Source organism: Panulirus ornatus, chromosome 13, assembly GCF_036320965.1.
Source record: "Panulirus ornatus isolate Po-2019 chromosome 13, ASM3632096v1, whole genome shotgun sequence".
In the NCBI taxonomy this organism is placed as follows: Eukaryota; Metazoa; Arthropoda; class Malacostraca; order Decapoda; family Palinuridae; genus Panulirus; species Panulirus ornatus.
In genome coordinates this window covers 49,368,980-49,389,284 of record NC_092236.1, presented here as the reverse complement: position 1 = coordinate 49,389,284, position 20,305 = coordinate 49,368,980, and the positions used below count along the sequence as shown (strand labels likewise).

General features: G+C 41.1%; 1 protein-coding gene across 2 annotated transcripts in view; it reads right to left on the bottom strand.

Moving 5' to 3' along the window:
• LOC139752852 (ATP-dependent DNA helicase DDX31-like) overlaps window positions 1-20,305 on the bottom strand; it is a 185,736-nt gene that overhangs the window by 21,903 nt on the left and 143,528 nt on the right. For both annotated transcript variants that reach the window (XM_071668819.1, XM_071668820.1), the window contains exon 14: window positions 11,131-11,326. In XM_071668819.1, coding sequence (XP_071524920.1) covers window positions 11,131-11,326 — 196 coding nt within the window. The remainder of the gene's footprint in view (window positions 1-11,130; window positions 11,327-20,305) is intronic.

Here is a 20,305-nt window from a genome sequence, read left to right as displayed (position 1 = left end):
AGATGGGAGGGGAAGAACAAGGAGGAAATGAGTAGATGGTAAAAAAGGGGCTCTGGGGTATCCAATCCACAACAGTCAGGGCTCAACAGGTTTGTATGGGAGAGAATGAATTGGATCAGTGTGATGTGGGTCTTGGCTGTGGAGTTTAGACTTTGGTTATGGTACTTTATACATGGTACCTTGAGAGTGAATGTGTGCAAATGAGGCTATTTGTTCCTAATGCTACATTACAAAGGTGAAAGAGGTAACATGATATAAAAATCTATTTACATATCTTATTTTCTATGCTTAATTGCCTCTCCAGCCTTAGCGATGTGATATTAGGAGCAAAAGACAAATGACCTCATTTGCAAATGAACACTCCCTAACTGTTCTGTATAATGAAGTAAAACCAGTGCTTACTATCCCCAGACAATCCAAGCCCCCCTCAAGAATCTTTCAGTGTCCTCTATTAATAATCAATCCCCTCCACCATAAGCTGTGCCTCATCTTCCTGGCCATCCACCTTTTCTTAGACAAGAGATGGTTGGGAAGACTGTATTCTATAATGCCAAAATGCATCTGATACTGTATCACATCAGATGCTAGTTAAGAAGCTGAGACTACAAGCAGAAATAAGTTGCAGAATCCCTTACTGGAGAGAAGATTACGTCAGTGGAAGGTAGCAAAGAACACATGTTAAAGGTGCATTCTCAATATGGGTAAGGGTCACCTGTGGCATGCCACAGGGTTTGGTCTCAGGCCCACTGATTCTCTTGGTATCTGGTAATGACTTGCCTAATAGGCTAAACTTCTAATTATACTGCAGATGATTCTCAGGTTACAAGAAAAGTAAAGAAAGGTGATGTATACATCAGCTAACAAAGGGACACAGATATTTAAACTATGAAGTTGGTTTGATAAAAGGCTGATGAACTTCAATGCATATAAATGCAAAGTAATGACAATGGGACATGGTGAAAAAAGGCCTTGGTGCTAATTAGCAGGAGATAGGTGAAAGAAATCTAATCAGGAAAAACCTAGGAGTCAAAAATGTACATAACCTGTCACCAGAACTCTAAATAAGGTGAACTGTTAAAGAGGGCAAACTGTCTGCTAGCATATACTAGCATCTCATTTAAGTAAGTAGATAAGGAAATGCTTGGTAAACTAATTCCAATATAAAGTAACTTAACCTGGAATGTGCTTCTCAGATCTGATCACTTCAACTAAAGATACACACAGACTCAACTTACTCCAAAAAAGGGCAATGAAGATGGGAAATAAGTTAGTACAGCACAGCTATAATGAGAGGCTGAAACCTACAAATCTGCCCTCCGAAAAGGATAAAAGAGTTAAGGGTTACCTGATTACAATCTTCAAGTCTCTAAATGAACTGAAAAATACTGACCATGAACAGTTGTTCATGAGATGCAATGACAGGTGTCACTGGAGATCACAAAAAAAAGCTATGTAGCTTGTTAGAAAGGACACGAAGGAGTACTACATTAAGAGAAAAGATTGGTGCATGATAAGAATAACTAAATGATAACTGTAAATGCCTGAAGTTTACAATGTTTAAAAAGCTACTTGACAGAAGCAAGAATAGTTTAGGTTGGAGGCTGGATGACTATGTAAATGTATGTAGTTTTGGGTGAAGAGGATGAAGTGCTTGTAGAGGATGCTAAGGGATTCTCTTCCTTGTCCAAAACTAGTCCTACTAGGTGTTCTCAGGGCATTTAATTTGTCTGAGGCCTTTGTGTTGATGATTCTGGCTTGGGAAGTAAATAATTTGCGTGCGCCGTATGTGATACCTAGTATAGTTGAAACTTTGTTGAATAAATGGAAGTTGTAGGATGGATAAATTTTGACCAGGATAAAGAGGATGGATTTAAATAGGGATGCAGATATTCTGTTTCGAGAAAGCCAATGTTCCAATTGTGAGAAAACATGTTACATATTCATTGTAGCTTGGTTAATGTCAGGGTGTTAAGATTCTATTGTGAGGTTGTCATCATGTGAGAGGGCCTTTACAGTGCAATATGTGGGAGATGTTGAGAGGTAATAGAGAAAGAGACTGAGGAGGACTAGAAAAAGAACTGCTCCCTGATGAGCACCAATATTTGAGTTTAAGGGATTTGGAGATAAAAATCTTTGTGACTCACTAGGCCTTGTCAACAGTCATGAAACTGGTTAACCACTTTCTGACTTTTTGGGAGGATGGAGTCAAGAACTTTTTGTGTGAAGATATGTCTAGGAGCAGTGCCAAATAATCTGATGACACAAACACTATGCTACAGTTCCCCTCTGCCATTGGCCTGTTAAGGGGGAGGCACTGAAGGCTAAGAAGTGGTACTGTAATTCACTAGTTATGGAGACTCTCATTGCTGTGGCCAAACCTTTGAGGGAGTTCCAGTCAGGAACAGGTGTTAGATAGATATACAGATAGATAGACAGATAGCCTGATAAGACATAATATGACTAATACAGTGCGCAATGGGGATTGTGACTGACGGAATCCACCAAGCATGTGTTATGTGATGTCCAAGTGCAATGTATTTGAAAAGGGATTCAGTGTAAAGCTGTGCTGTATGAGTGAAAGAGCCATCCTGTTTCTTCTTTTATGTCAGGTGAAAAGACACAGGCAACTGAGGCCCTAATCAAGGTCATCCCATTAACGCTATATTGGTTCCCTGTGAATGTTGGTCTGCGGCAGGGGTGTGTGATGTCCCCATGGTTGTATAATTTATTTATGGATGGGGTGGTTAGGGAGGTAAATGCACGAATTTTGGAGAGGGGCAAGTGTGCAGTCTACTGTGGAGTCAGTTGTTGTTTGCAGATGATACACAGCTGGTGGCTGATTTGGGTGAGAAACTGACTTATATGTCCTCTTTGATAACCTCTCCTCACTCATTCTCCACATGTCCAAACCTAAATAATACAGCACAACCTCTTCAGTTCTCTCAACCATATTCATTTCATTACCACAACTCTATCTTATCCTTTTATTACTTAATCAAACCACGTCACACCACATATTGTTCTCAAACATTTGATATCCAACATTTCCACCCTTATCTACACATCCTCATATAATACTGCTAGAAACACTATACCTTCAAACACACCAATTTTTATCTTCCCAGACAACAACTTCTTTTTCCACACATTTTTCAGTGCTCCCAGAACATTTACTCTCTTGCCCACCCCATGACTAACTTCTGCTTCCTTGGTTCTGTTCACCACCATGTCCACTGCCAGGAATCTAAAACACTTTACTTCCTCCAATTTTTCTCCATTCAAACTCACACCTCAAATTAACCTGACCTTCAATCTCACTAAGCCTACTAACCTTGCCTTTATGCACATTTAATCTCAACTTCCTCCTTTCACACATTCTTCCAAACTCAGTCATCAACTTCTGAAGTTTCTCACTCAAATCTGCCACCACTGCAAACAAAAACTGATTCACTTCCCAAGCCTTCTCATCTACTGACTACCTTCCTGCCCCTCTTTCCAAGACTCATATCTAAATCCTTCACCAACCCAACCATTTGCAAATCAAACAGCCATGATGACATAACAAACCCCTGCTTCAGACCAACCTTCACTTGGTACCACTCACTCTCCTCTATTCCCTCTTGTACACATGCCTTACACCCTTGATAAAAACTTCTCCGCTTCCATCCCATAGAATGTATTCTTAAGAATTTCAACATGTTATCTCTAGCAACCCTATCATATGTTTTTTTCTCCAGATCCATAAATGCCACATACAAAGGCTTCTGTTTCTGAGTAATTTTCACAGCTTCTCTAAAGCAAACCCCTGATCCAAAAATCTTATACCACTTCTGAAACTACACTGTTCCTCCCCACTCTGACTCTCTATAAATGCTTCACCTTTTCAATTACCACTTCTATACAACTTACTAAGTACACTCAACAAGCCTGTAGTTCTGTGGTTTGAACACTCATCTTAATTCCCTTGCCTTTAAAATATTGCAAAATCCATGCATTCCACTAATCCTAATTAACCTCTCCACAATCCATACATACAATGAAAATCCTAACTAACCAATCAACAATTCAGTCACCTGCTTTCTTCAAAAATTCAACTTCAATACCATCCACTCCAGCTGCCTTGCAAAATTTCATCTTAAGTAAGGCTTTCACCACCTCTTCGCTCTTCATCAAACCACTCTCCATGACTCTCACTTCACATGCCACCCTAACCCAAACACCATTCATATGCTATCTTATCATCAAAAACATTCAACATTCAAAATATTAACTCCATCTCCTCCTCACTTCATTACAACCACTTCCCCATATGACCCCTTCACCAATCTTCCCACTCATTCTCTTGTTCTTTACACACTATTTACTTCCTTCCAAACCATCTTATTCTCCCCAAAGTCTAGTGATACTCACTAACCCCAACTAATTTGCCTTCCTTTTCAACCCCTGTATCTTACCCCTTGACCTCCTAATGCTCTCTCTTATATCTCTCTCAATCATCTACACTCCTTGCCTCTAAGTACCTCCCATATATCGCTCACCACCCTCTCTAATCTGCCCATCTCCCACCTTGTGCATACCACATGCATTTCATTTTTTTCATACTTGTTCAACATTCATGGATAAGGTGGAGAGGGAGGTAAATACAAGGGTCTTGGAAAGACGAGCGAGTATACATTCCGTTAGGGGTGAGGATGCCTATGAGGTGTGAGGGTGCTTAGTAAGTGAGTTAGATGTTCTCTGCTGATGATGCATCATTGATAGCAGATTCAAGAGAAAAACTGCAGAAGTTGGTGTCTAAGTCTGAGAGTGTCTATAAAGGAAGAATTCGAGAGTAAATGCAAAGAAAAACAAGGTTATTTGGTTTAGCAGGGCAAAAGGAGAGATTAGTTGGGGGTGTGAGTTTGAATGGAGAAAATTTGGAGGAAGTGAGGTGTTTCAGATATCTGGGAGAACATAAAAGCAAATGGAACCATAATAGCAAAAGTGAGTTACAGGATGGGCGATAGGGTGAAGGTTCTGAGTGCATTGAGAAATGTGTGGAAAGAGAGGTCATTCTCTGGGAGGGTGAAAATGGGAATTTTTGAAGATATAGTAGTCCCAACACCATCACAAGGATGTAAGGCATGGGCTATACATATAGGAATGTGCAGGGGAGAAAGGTTGTGCTGGAAATGAAATGTCTGAAGACATGTAGTGTAAAGTGGTCTGATCAAGCAATAAAAGGGGTGAGAGAGGGGTTTGGTGGTAAGAAGAGTGTGACTGAGAAAGAAACAAAGGTGTGCTGAAATGGTTTGGATATAAGAAGAGAGTGAAGAGGGGTTGTAAGAGAGGATATACATGTCAAAAGTGCTGGGGAAAAGGAGAAGGGAGAGACCAAATTAGAAATGAAAGGATGGAATGAAACAGCTTTTCAATGCTCAAAGCTTGAAAACTTGAAAGAGGAATAAAAGGCATGCAAAGGACAGAGTGAAATGGAGTGACAATATATACAGGGGGTAATGTGCTGTCAATGGACTGAGCAAGAACATATGAAGCAGCCAAGAGAAACATTGGAAAGGTCTGTGGGGTTTGGTTGTGGATAGGGGGCTGTGGTTTCATAGCATTACATATGACAACTAGAAATTGGATGTGACTGAATGAATCTTTTCTTTGTTTCTGTCAAAAATTTGCTAATGCAGGAAATGGCAAACAAGCATGAAAAAATAAAGCTTTTTTTCATAATTGATCACTTTCTCATGTAAGTGAGGTAGTGCAAGGAACAAATGGAAAAGCCATATCCTCTTACATCCATTCTCTAGCTGTCATATGTAATGCACTGAAACCACAGCTCTCCATCCACTACCAAGCCCACAGACCTCTCCATGGTTTACCCAGAATGCTTCACATGCCACTGACAGCAAGTCAACCCCGAATAAACCATATCCGGAGCATGGGAAATCAATATCCCTGGGGGTGATATTGGGCTCCACCTGAGAGAAAAGTCATCTCTGGCAAAGATGTGTCACTGGGAGTAGAGTTTCATCAAAATCCCTCTCACTCAAAAGGAGTCTACGCCTCCCTGATACTGGAAGTAGCACAGTCTTGAGCTGCAGGAGCCTTTTGAAAGTTCCTGGATAACAACAGGACTCTCACAGAAATTGGTCATAGAGTAATCATGATTAAATAAATATGTCCCTAGGGATATGGAAGAAAGAATACTTCCCAATTATTCCTGCACTGTAATAAAAAGCAACTGAATAGGGCAAGATCCTGGGGATAAGGGAGAATAAATACACCCCATATATTCCATGCCAATTGTCAAAGGTGACTTAAGCAGATGCAGGAAGGCTGGGAACCTTTCTTACCTTGTTTTCTCTACTTTCAAAAAGTTGAAAGAGCAGAAGGGGCAAAGTAAGGAGAGCTCAAACCCCATGAATACTCATTCAGGGGTGTCTGAATGTGCGTGGATATAACCAAGATGGGAAGAAGGGAGACATAGGTAATATGCTTGAGGAGAGGAACCTGGATGTTTAGCTCTAAGCAAATAAAAAGTGTTTACAAGGAAAGGGGAAGAAAGAACTGGGAATGTCTCACAAGGTAAATTCAGGGATTAGCGTGAGCAAGAGAAGTAAGGAAGGGGTAGCACGGGAATGAGTGAAACAGCACAAGGAAGTGAGCATCCAACTGATGTGGGTAATATGAAAATGGAGTACAACAGGTGGGTGATTATAAGTGCTTATGCAACTAGAAATGAGATAACTAAGGAAGAGAGGTGAGTGTTTCAGGAGGAGCTGAATAAATATTTCACCAGTTTTGATGCAAGGGACTGAGAACTGGTGATAGGCAATTTAAATGCAAGGCAGTTGAAGGTATAGCAAGGGGGCATGTTGTGAATAAGAGTGGTTAGACCTTGTGGAACTGTGTGCTGAAAAAGGACTGGTGAATAGGAATACCTGGTTTAAAAAGAAGGATATACATAAGTATACATGAGTGAGTAGGAGAGCAGGAAGGGTTAGTGTATTACTGGATCAAGTATTAATTGAAAGGCATACAAAGGAGAGACTCTGGATGTGAATATGCTATGAGGAGCAAATGGTAGGATGTTTGTCAATATTTGATGGAGGTACAGGTGAAGGTTTGTAGAGGCTTCACAAAGAGAGGACATGATATGAGTGAGAAAGTTGTGAAAGTGAGTGAGTTTGGAAAATAGCTTGTGTGAAGAGATACCAAGAGAAAAGTGTGGCAAGCGATAAGTGGGAGATGGACAAGTGAGAATGGGTAGGGAGTAGTGGGAAGTGGTAGTTTAGTTGCTAGTAAATGAAAAAGATAGTTGTATGGGTATTATCTGTAGGAACAGAGTGCAAGTACTTGGAAGATATATAACAGAAAGTGACAGGAGGTCAAGATGAAGGTGCAGAGGCTGAAAAAGAAAAGCAACTGAGAGTTAGGGAATGCAAGTAAAAGCAAACTTCTTTACATCTATCTATCTATATCTCTGATGCCTGTACCCTTCTGGAACTCCCTCCATAACAAATGAACTCCAGTAATGCTTCTGAGCCATTAGTGCCTCACTCTTAACAGGCCACTGGCAGAGAGTGCAGTGTTTGCGAAGGCTGCTACCTAATGCTCCTACTGACTACTTCCTGCTTAATGCTCCTACCTACTACTTCTAATATTTCTACCTAAGTGTTCCAGCCTACTATTTCTATCAATTGCTCCTAACATTTTGCCAAAAGTCAGGGCAAGCACACAGTACTCATCAGAGAAAAATCTAGTTACAAAGAATGAACTGTGTGAGTTAGGTGTTATCATGTATTGTGTGTGACAAGGACAAATTGCATGTTTGTGGGCAGAATGACAGTTGTCCATGTGTGGGTGAGGTAGAAAGAAAAGACGGCTACCTGGGTCAGAGGAACGCAACTTGACAACAACTGAAGTGCTAGAGCACTGCAGCCAACGCTAGCCCTCCAGATACCCATGTGGGTAGTACTAGTATTATATCTCCTTGGTTGTTGGCTGCTTGCCAACTACTACCTTCAAACAGCAAACTTACAGCACATTAAGAAAATATTTTGGATGGAGATTAACAATATGACAAAAATATGAAAACAAATGGGAAAATTGGTAAAGGGGGAAATGAGAAAATGGTAACAAGCAGATATGAGGCAAAAAGGAGATGGAGTGAGCATTCTGGAAAGTTAAAAGAGTTTGACGATATGGTGGCAGGGTAAGATGTTTTGTATATGAGGGTATGTGAAGTAAAACAGTAATGGAAAGCGCTTTGGTGAAAAGAGAGGGGTGGTGAAAGCCTTTTGTAAAATGAAAAGCAGAAAAACAACTGGAGTGCATGGGTCTGTAGTCAATTTTCTTAAGAAATGGGGTGATAGTGTTGCTGATTACTTAGCTCGGATTTTCAGTGTACATATGGATCATGAAGAGGACAAGCAGAATACCTGTACAGTGCCACTGTACAATGGCAAGAGGGATAAGAGTGAATGTTTACATTATAAGGGCATAATTTTGTTCAGTATACCTGGTATACCAATAAGTTTACAGCAGAATGATGCTTGAGAGAGTAGTGGCATGCTGAGAGTTTCAGACAGGGAAGGAACAATGACAGGATGTGTGCAATGAGTGTTTGCTTTGAGGAGAAACAAAATCTGTATGTTGCATTTATAGATCTAAAGAGAGTGAATGATAGGGTGGATAGAGATGCTCTATGGAAGGTGTTATGAATATCTGGTGTAAGACGAAAGCTTTCAAATACAAAGGGAAGCATGGCATGTGTGCCAGTAGGTGGAGGAGTGTAGGTGGTTCCAGATCAAGTCAAGCTGTAGCAGGGGTGGGTGATGTAAAAGGGTATTCAGTCTGTTTCTGGAAGTGAATGCAAGGGTTTTGGAAAGTGGGGTAGGTCTGCAATTTGTTAAAGGTAAAGGTTCTTGAGAGATGAGTCATACTGTTTACAGATGACATGGTGCTAGTGGCACATTTGAATGAGAGAGTGCATAGCGTAAATTAGTTTCAGAGACTGGGAGAGTGTGTTCTGAAAGCAGTTGAAAGTAAATGCATATATAAGCAAGGATATTATGTTTATCAATGAGGTAAGCTGAGATGCGAGTGTGAATGGACAAAACCTGGGGAAAGTTAAGCACCTTAAATACCTGGGAAGTGAAGGTAACCGTGGGAGCTGAAGTGAGTCGAAGGGTGCATGAGGGGGAAAAGGTCCTGGAAGCAGTGAGGACTGTGTGAAAAATAATGTCACTATCCAGAAGGGCAAAGATAGGCAAATTTGAGGGTACAGTAGTACCAATGGTGTTGTATGAATGCAAGGCATGGGCTACTGATGAAATTGTATGAATAGAGGGTGAATGTGCTGGAAATGAGATGTATGGGACAATACGTAATTTGTCAAGTGATAATCAAGTAAGAAATACTACGGTGAGAGAGCGGTGTGGTAATAAGAAGAGTATGGTTGAGAGAGGTTTTAAAAGGTGTGCTGAAATGGTCTGGACATATGGAGAGAATTAGTACGGAGAGGGTAACAAAGAGTATAAATGAGTCAGAAGTGGAAAGAACTATGAGAAGGTGAGATTGAACTGGAGATGGAAGGATGGAGCAAAGAAGGTTATGAACGCTTGGGCCATGAACATGCAGGAGGGTATAAGGCATATATGGGATAGAATAATTCGGAGGTAAGTGGTATACAATGGAAGATGTGCATATGATACAGCTACGGAAATCATGGAAAGGCCTGTGGGGACTGGTTGTGGATGGAGGCTTCTGTTTTGGTGTATTACACATGCAAGTTAAGAGAATGGATGTGACCGAATGAGGCTATTCCTTAATCTGTTCCTGGCACTACCTCACCAATGCAGGAAACAGAGGAAGAAAAAAAAATTAAATAATTGAAAAATAAATATTTACCAATATAGTACTAGAAGAAAACCGGCAATAGCAAACGAATTGTGTTTAATAAAAGCATATCAAATTTTATTTGACTTTCCTTTACAATTTACAAAGAAAGAAATATTAAAAATGTTGGGCAAACTACAATTGTGAAAAGGTAGCTTCCCTCATCGTGAATCAGTCATAATGCTTCTTAAGCTGTAAAAGGCTGCTATAATTAGAACAAAATACCTTTGTTTTTATCTTGTCACAACAGCATAATATTGTTTCCTGCATCTAAGTCAAATCTGTTGAATGTGTTTGATGATAGGGCATATGGGATAAAGGAAGTGTAGAGTCATGGCGAGTGGTTTGCTGAAAAGAGATGAGGCCTGGGAAGTGTAGAGTCATGGAGAGTGGTTTGCTGAAAAGAGATGTGGCCCTGAAAGCCCTGCATAAATTGATGTGTGGTGAGTCAGCCAAAGTGAATGGGATTGCAGTTGAATTTCTTAAAAAAGGAGACTTGTTAAATGGTTAGTTAGGATTTTTGATTCATTTCATGTAGAGTCAACAGCATATGAGTGTACTTGGTTATTAGTGAAAGAAATGAAATGACAGAAAAAAAGGAGAAAAAGTGCAGGAGATACGACAGAACCTTGAGAGACACCAATGTTGCTAGGGAAGGGGGAGAGGCTGATCCTTAATAGATACAGACACAGATCAACCTAAGAGGAAGCTAGATATGATGGAGCAAAGTGAAGGAGGGAAGTCAAAAGAGGGGAACTTGAAGATGAGACCTGAGTATCAAACCTTATCCAAAGCTTTTGATATATCACAGGTAACTTCATAAGAGCATGGTCAGATTAACAAACTGGGGGCAAAACTGTATAGCTTAAGTGCAAAAGATACACAAGATTAGGGAAGTGGTCAAAGGGGTTAGTTGGTAGGGAGGGTGATGATTTGCTCTAAACCATTATGAATTGAGAAAATGAGGGCTTGAAACCCTCTATCATCTGTATGAGAGGAGTTCAACCATTCCCAATGGTGGACTCCAAATCAAAGAATCTCAGGTTGTAGGTGAAAAGATGTGACAGCCTCATGGCAGAAATTTCTTGAGTTAAAGAAAGATATAAAATTTGTAGAATTAGGAAAGCAGTAAGTGAAACATAGGAAAGTAGTATAGCAAGGTGGATTCAACATCCACAGTGCTTATGACAGCTCCTTATTAACAAGATTTACCTAAGTACACAGTTAACATTAACTTACTTTCTCTTCTCTTTTTTCTCTCTCCTTTCCTTAATTTCTTTTTTGGCCTTAAATGCTGCAGAGGCACCAAGATATGCTGGAGAGTCTCGAAGTCCCATACTCTTAGCATAATGACCAAGATGCAAGGCTTTAAAGTTGAACATTTCCCGTACTTCCCTAGGGTAGGATGCATACGAACGAACAAATGAGACATATGCTGAAAGTAAAATTAATCTTGATGAATACAAAAATCAATATGTATTAAAGTAGTGATCAAACAAAACCTCTATAAACCAATGCACTGTAATAATTGTGAAATATAAAGTGGAAACACATGCACCCATGTTTGACAATTGATAAGGCTTGAGAGTTATTTCTAATACAGAAGGGGTCAGCTCTGTTAAACAGACTTAAACCAACTTGCTAAAGACTTTAATATCAAATGCTAGTATGAAGTTATCATCATTGCTGACAGGCATTCCTCTAAGGATGTTAGCCCACTGAATATTACTTCATAAGATACTTCAGATGTAGGGTACAATGTCATACTGTATCTTATGATCCCCTCATAATGACAATGGATTTGAAAAAAATTCATAGCTTTAATATCAAATAATTTTTGGGGTTTCTGAATGTGTGTGGATGTAAGCAAGATGAGAAAAGAGGAGAGGTAGGTCATATGTCTGAGAAAAGAAACCTGGATGTTTTGGAGCCAAGTGAAATGAAGCATAAGGGCAAAGGGGAAAAATGACTTGGAAATGTCTTAGGAGTAAAGTCAGGGGTGAATGAAAGGACAAGAGATAAGGAAGGAGTAGCACTACCCCTGAAGCAGATGCAGGAGTGTGCGATGGATTGTAAGGAAGTAAACTCTAGATTAATGTGTGTAAACTGAAAGTGGATGGCAAGAGATGGGTGATTATTGGTTCTTATGCACTTGGCCATTAGAAAGAAGATCATGAGAGGCAAGTGTTTTGCGGAAAAGCTGAATGACAGCATCAGCAGTTTTGGTGCATGAGACCAGTGATGAGTGATTTACATGCAAAGGTAAATAATGTGGCAGTAGAGGGTAGAATTGGGTCACAATGAGTATCCAGTGTTATGAATGACAATGGTGAAGACCTTAGGGAGTTGAGTGCTGATAAAAGATTTGTGATTGGGAATACCAAGATCAAAAACAACTGTAGAAGTATGTGATAGAGTGTAAGAAAGTAATCTCTAGATCGATATGGGCAAAACTGAAAGTGGATGGCAAGAGATGGGTGATTATTGGTTCTTATGCACCTGGGCATGAGAAAAAAGATCATGAGAGGCAAGTGTTTTGGGGAACAGCTGAGTGAATGTGTTAGCAGCTTTGATGCATGGGACTGGGTTATGGTGATGGCTGATTTGAATGCAAAGGTGAGTAATGTGGCAGTTGAGGGAATAATTGGTGTATATGGGGTGTTCAGTGTTGTAAATGGAAATAGTGAAGAGCTTGTAGATTTCTGTGCTGAAAAAGGACTGGTGATTGGGAATACCTGGTTTAAAAAGAGAGATATACATAAGTATACGTATGTAAGTAGGAGAGATGGCCAGAGAGCGTTATTGGATTACATGTGAATTGATAGGTGCATGAAAGAGACATTTTGATGTTAATGTGCTGAGAGGGGCAACTGGAGGGATGTTTGATCATTATCTAGTGGAGGTGAAGGAGAAGATTTACAGAGGTTTTCAGAAAAGAAGAGAGAATGCTGGGGTGAAGAGAGTGGTGAGAATAAGTGATCTTGGAAAGGAGATATAGCGAGGAAGTACCAGGAGAGATTGAGTGCAGAATGGAAAGAGGTGAGAGTAAATAATGTAAGGAAAATAACGTAAGGAGAGTGGGGGAGGAATGGGATGCATCTAAAGAAGCAGTGATGGCTTGTACAAAAGATGCCTATAGCATGAGAGAAATGGGAGGTGGGCAGATTAGAAAGGGTAGTGAGTGGTGGGATGAAGTAAAATTGTTAGTGAAAGAGAAGAGAGAGGCATTGTTGGAACCAATATTCCTTCAAACATACCCATTTCTGCTCTACAAGACAACGTTCTTGCCTTCCACAGATTCTTCAACGCTCCCAGAACTTTCGCCCCCTCTCCCACCCTATGAATCACTTCCACTTCCACGTTTCCATCCACTGCCAAATCCACTCCCAGATATCTAAAACACTTCACTTCCTCCAGTTTTCTCCATTCTAACTTACCTCCCAATTGACTTGACCCTCAACCCTACTGTACTTAATAACCTTGCTCTTATTTACATTTACTCTCAGCTTTATTCTTTCACGCACTTTACCAAACTTAGTCACCAGCTTCTGCAGTTTCTCACACTAATCAGCCACCAGTGCTGTATCATCAGCGAACTACAACTGACTCACTTCCCAAGCCCACTCATCCACAATAGACTGCATACTTATCCCTCTCTCAAAAACGTTTGCATTCACCTCCCTAACAACTACATCCATAAACAAATTAAATAAGCATGGAGACATCACGCACCCCTGTCACAAACCGACATTCACTGGGAATCTATCACTTTCCTCTCTTCCTACACGTAAACATGCCCTACATCCCCAATAAAAACTTCTCTGCTTCCAACAACTTACCTTCCACACCACATATTCTTAATAACTTCCACATAGCACCTCCATCAACTCTATCATATGCCTTCTCCAGATCCATAAATGCTACATACAAATCCATTTGCTTTTCTAAGTATTTCTCACATACATTTTTCAAAGCAAACACCTGGTCCACACATCCTCTACCACTTCTGAAACCACACTGCTCTTCCCTAATCTGATGCTCTGTACATGCCTTCACCCTCTCAATCAATACCCTCCCATATAATTTTCCAGGAATACTTAACAAACTTATACCTCTGTATTTTGAACACCCACCTTTATCCCCTTTGCCTTTGTACAATGGCACTATGCATGCATTCCACCAATCCTCAGGCACTTCACCATGAACCATACATACAATGAATATCCTCACCAACCAGTCAACAACACAGTCATCCCCTTTTATAATAAATTCCATTGCAACACCATCCAAACCCATTGCCTTGCCGGCTTTCATCTTCCGCAAAGCTTTCACCCTCTTGTCAGTATACCACATCAATCCAAATCACTCTATTCCTTGCATGCCTTTCACCCTCTTGTCAGTATACCACATCAATCCAAATCACTCTATTCCTTGCATGCCTTTCACCCTCTTGTCAGTATACCACATCAATCCAAATCACTCTATTCCTTGCATGCCTTTCACCCTCTTGTCAGTATACCACATCAATCCAAATCACTCTATTCCTTGCATGCCTTTCACCCTCTTGTCAGTATACCACATCAATCCAAATCACTCTATTCCTTGCATGCCTTTCACCCTCTTGTCAGTATACCACATCAATCCAAATCACTCTATTCCTTGCATGCCTTTCACCCTCTTGTCAGTATACCACATCAATCCAAATCACTCTATTCCTTGCATGCCTTTCACCCTCTTGTCAGTATACCACATCAATCCAAATCACTCTATTCCTTGCATGCCTTTCACCCTCTTGTCAGTATACCACATCAATCCAAATCACTCTATTCCTTGCATGCCTTTCACCCTCTTGTCAGTATACCACATCAATCCAAATCACTCTATTCCTTGCATGCCTTTCACCCTCTTGTCAGTATACCACATCAATCCAAATCACTCTATTCCTTGCATGCCTTTCACCCTCTTGTCAGTATACCACATCAATCCAAATCACTCTATTCCTTGCATGCCTTTCACCCTCTTGTCAGTATACCACATCAATCCAAATCACTCTATTCCTTGCATGCCTTTCACCCTCTTGTCAGTATACCACATCAATCCAAATCACTCTATTCCTTGCATGCCTTTCACCCTCTTGTCAGTATACCACATCAATCCAAATCACTCTATTCCTTGCATGCCTTTCACCCTCTTGTCAGTATACCACATCAATCCAAATCACTCTATTCCTTGCATGCCTTTCACCCTCTTGTCAGTATACCACATCAATCCAAATCACTCTATTCCTTGCATGCCTTTCACCCTCTTGTCAGTATACCACATCAATCCAAATCACTCTATTCCTTGCATGCCTTTCACCCTCTTGTCAGTATACCACATCAATCCAAATCACTCTATTCCTTGCATGCCTTTCACCCTCTTGTCAGTATACCACATCAATCCAAATCACTCTATTCCTTGCATGCCTTTCACCCTCTTGTCAGTATACCACATCAATCCAAATCACTCTATTCCTTGCATGCCTTTCACCCTCTTGTCAGTATACCACATCAATCCAAATCACTCTATTCCTTGCATGCCTTTCACCCTCTTGTCAGTATACCACATCAATCCAAATCACTCTATTCCTTGCATGCCTTTCACCCTCTTGTCAGTATACCACATCAATCCAAATCACTCTATTCCTTGCATGCCTTTCACCCTCCTGCATGTTCAGGCCCCAATCACTCAAAATCTTTTTCACTCCATCTTTCCACCTCCAATTTGGTCTCCCACTTCTCCTCGTTCCCTCCACCTCCGACACATATATCCTCTTGGTCAATTGTTCCTCACTCATTCTCTCCATGTGCCCAAACCATTTCAAAACACCCTCTTCTGCTCTCTCAACCACGCTCTTTTTATTTCCACACATCTCTCTTACCCTTACGTTACTTACTCAATCAAACCACCTCACACCACACATTGTCCTCAAACATCTCATTTCCAGCACATCCATCCTCCTGCGCACCACTCTATCCATAGCCCAAGCCTCGCAACCATACAACATTGTTGAAACCACTATTCCTTCAAACATACTCATTTTTGCTTTCCGAGATAATGTTCTCGACTTCCACACATTCTTCAATGCTCCCAGAATTTTCGCCCCCTCCCCCATCCTATGATTCACTTCTGCTTCCATGGTTCCATCCGCTGCCAGATCCACTCCCAGATATCTAAAACACTTTACTTCCTCCAGTTTTTCTCCATTCAAACTCACCTCCCAATTGACTTGACCCTCAACCCTACTGCCAGATCCACTCCCAGATATCTAAAACACTTTACTTCCTCCAGTTTTTCTCCATTCAAACTTACCTCCAATTGACTTGACCCTCAACCCTACTGCCAGATCCACTCCCAGATATATAAAACACTTTACTTCCTCCAGTTTTTCTCCATTCAAACTTACCTCCAATTGACTTGACCCTCAACCCTACTGCCAGATCCACTCCCAGATATCTAAAACACTTTACTTCTCCAGTTTTTCTCCATTCAAACTTACCTCCAATTGACTTGACCCTCAACCCTACTGCCAGATCCACTCCCAGATATCTAAAACACTTTACTTCTCCAGTTTTTCTCCATTCAAACTTACCTCCAATTGACTTGACCCTCAACCCTACTGCCAGATCCACTCCCAGATATATAAAACACTTTACTTCTCCAGTTTTTCTCCATTCAAACTTACCTCCAATTGACTTGACCCTCAACCCTACTGCCAGATCCACTCCCAGATATCTAAAACACTTTACTTCCTCCAGTTTTTCTCCATTCAAACTTACCTCCAATTGACTTGACCCTCAACCCTACTGCCAGATCCACTCCCAGATATCTAAAACACTTTACTTCCTCCAGTTTTTCTCCATTCAAACTTACCTCCAATTGACTTGACCCTCAACCCTACTGCCAGATCCACTCCCAGATATCTAAAACACTTTACTTCTCCAGTTTTTCTCCATTCAAACTTACCTCCAATTGACTTGACCCTCAACCCTACTGCCAGATCCACTCCCAGATATCTAAAACACTTTACTTCTCCAGTTTTTCTCCATTCAAACTTACCTCCAATTGACTTGACCCTCAACCCTACTGCCAGATCCACTCCCAGATATCTAAAACACTTTACTTCCTCCAGTTTTTCTCCATTCAAACTTACCTCCAATTGACTTGACCCTCAACCCTACTGCCAGATCCACTCCCAGATATCTAAAACACTTTACTTCCTCCAGTTTTTCTCCATTCAAACTTACCTCCAATTGACTTGACCTTCAACCCTACTGCCAGATCCACTCCCAGATATCTAAAACACTTTACTTCTCCAGTTTTTCTCCATTCTAACTTACCTCCCAATTGACTTGACCCTCAACCCTACTGTACTTAATAACCTTGCTCTTATTCACATTTACTCTTAACTTTCTTCTTTCACACACTTTACCAAACTCAGTCACCAGCTTCTGCAGTTTCTCACACTAATCAGCCACCAGTGCTGTATCATCAGCGAACAACAATTGACTCACTTCCCAAGCTCTCTCATCCACAACAGACTACATACTTGCCCCTCTTTCCAAAACTCTTGCATTTACCTCCCTAACAACCCCATCCATAAACAAATTAAACAACCATGGAGACATCACACACCCCTGCCACAAACCTACATTCACTGAGAACCAATCACTTTCCTCTCTTCCTACAAGTACACATGCCTTACATCCTCGATAAAAACTTTTCACTGCTTCTAACAACTTGCCTCCCACACCATATATTCTTAATACCTTCCACAGAGCATCTCTATCAACTCTATCATATGCCTTCTCCAGATCCATAAATGCTACATACAAATCCATTTGCTTTTCTAAGTATTTCTCACATACATTCTTCAAAGCAAACACCTGGTCCACACATCCTCTACCACTTCTGAAACCACACTGCTCTTCCCCAATCTGAATAATAAATATAAATATATATATATATGTAGGTTTGCGGCAGGGGTGTGTGATGTCTCCATAGTTGTTTAATTTGTTTATGGATGGGGTTGTTAGGGAGGTAAATGCAAGAGTTTTGGAAAGAGGGGCAAGTATGTAGTCTGTTGGGGATGAGAGAGCTTGGGAAGTGAGTCAGTTGTTGTTCACTGATGATACAGCGCTGGTGGCTGATTCATGTGAGAAACTGCAGAAGCTGGTGACTGAGTTTGGTAAAGTGTGTGAAAGAAGAAAGTTAAGAGTAAATGTGAATAAGAGCAAGGTTATTAGGTACAGTAGGGTTGAGGGTCAAGTCAATTGGGAGGTAAGTTTGAATGGAGAAAAACTGGAGGAAGTGAAGTGTTTTAGATATCTGGGAGTGGATCTGGCAGCGGATGGAACCATGGAAGCGGAAGTGGATCATTGGGTGGGGGAGGGGGCGAAAATCCTGGGAGCCTTGAAGAATGTGTGGAAGTTGAGAACATTATCTCGGAAAGCAAAAATGGGTATGTTTGAAGGAATAGTGGTTCCAAAAATGTTGTATGGTTGCGAGGCGTGGGCTATGGATAGAGTTGTGTGTAGGAGGATTGATGTGCTGGAAATGAGATGTTTGAGGACAATGTGTGGTGTGAGGTGGTTTGATCGAGTAAGTAATGTAAGGGTAAGAGAGATGTGTGGAAATAAAAAGAGTGTGGTTGAAAGAGCAGAAGAGGGTGTTTTGAAATGGTTTGGTCACATGAAGAGAATGAGTGAGGAAAGATTGACGAAGAGGATATGTGTGTCGGAGGTGGAGGGAACGAGGAGAAGAGGGAGACCAAATTGGAGGTGGAAAGATGGAGGGAAAAAGATTTTGTGTGATCGGGGCCTGAACATGCAGGAGGGTGAAAGGAGGGCAAGGAATAGAGTGAATTGTATTGATGTGGTATATCGGGGTTGACGTGCTGTCAGTGGATTGAATCAGGGCATGTGAAGCGTCTGGGGTAAACCATGGAAAGCTGTGTAGGTATGTATATTTGCGTGTGTGGACGTATGTATATACATGTGTATGGGGGGGGGTTGGGCCATTTCTTTCGTCTGTTTCCTTGCGCTACCTCGCAAACGCGGGAGACAGCGACAAAGAAAAAATATATATATATATATATATATATATATATATCGAGGATGTAAGGCATGTGTGCGTGTAGGAAGAGAGGAAAGTGATTGGTTCTCAGTGAATGTAGGTTTGCGGCAGGGGTGTGTGATGTCTCCATGGTTGTTTAATTTGTTTATGGATGGGGTTGTTAGGGAGGTAAATGCAAGAGTTTTGGAAAGAGGGGCAAGTATGAAGTCTGTTGGGGATGAGAGATCTTGGGAAGTGAGTCAGTTGTTGTTCGCTGATGATACAGCGCTGGTGGCTGATTCATGTGAGAAACTGCAGAAGCTGGTGACTGAGTTTGGAAAAGTGTGTGGAAGAAGAAAGTTAAGAGTAAATGTGAATAAGAGCAAGGTTATTAGGTACAGTAGGGTTGAGGGTCAAGTCAATTGGGAGGTGAGTTTGAATGGAGAAAAACTGGAGGAAGTGAAGTGTTTTAGATATCTGGGAGTGGATCTGGCAGCGGATGGAACCATGGAAGCGGAAGTGGATCATAGGGTGGGGGAGGGGGCGAAAGTCCTGGGGGCCTTGAAGAATGTGTGGAAGTCGAGAACATTATCTCGGAAAGCAAAAATGGGTATGTTTGAAGGAATAGTGGTTCCAACAATGTTGTATGGTTGCGAGGCGTGGGCTATGGATAGAGTTGTGCGCAGGAGGATGGATGTGCTGGAAATGAGATGTTTGAGGACAATGTGTGGTGTGAGGTGGTTTGATCGAGTGAGTAACGTAAGGGTAAGAGAGATGTGTGGAAATGAAAAGAGCGTGGTTGAGAGAGCAGAAGAGGGTGTTTTGAAGTGGTTTGGGCACATGGAGAGGATGAGTGAGGAAAGATTGACCAAGAGGATATATGTGTCGGAGGTGGAGGGAACAAGGAGAAGAGGGAGACCAAATTGGAGGTGGAAAGATGGAGTGAAAAAGATTTTGTGTGATCGGGGCCTGAACATGCAGGAGGGTGAGAGGAGGGCAAGGAATAGAGTGAATTGGAGCGATGTGGTATACCGGGGTTGACGTGCTGTCAGTGGATTGAAGCAGGGCATGTGAAGCGTCTGGGGTAAACCATGGAAAGCTGTGTAGGTATGTATATTTGCGTGTGTGGACGTATGTATATACATGTGTATGGGGGGGGTTGGGCCATTTCTTTCGTCTGTTTCCTTGCGCTACCTCGCAAACGCGGGAGACAGCGACAAAGTATATAAAAAAAAAAAATATATATATATATATATATATATATATATATATATATATATATATATATATATATATAGAATGTAAGAAAGTAAATTCTCGA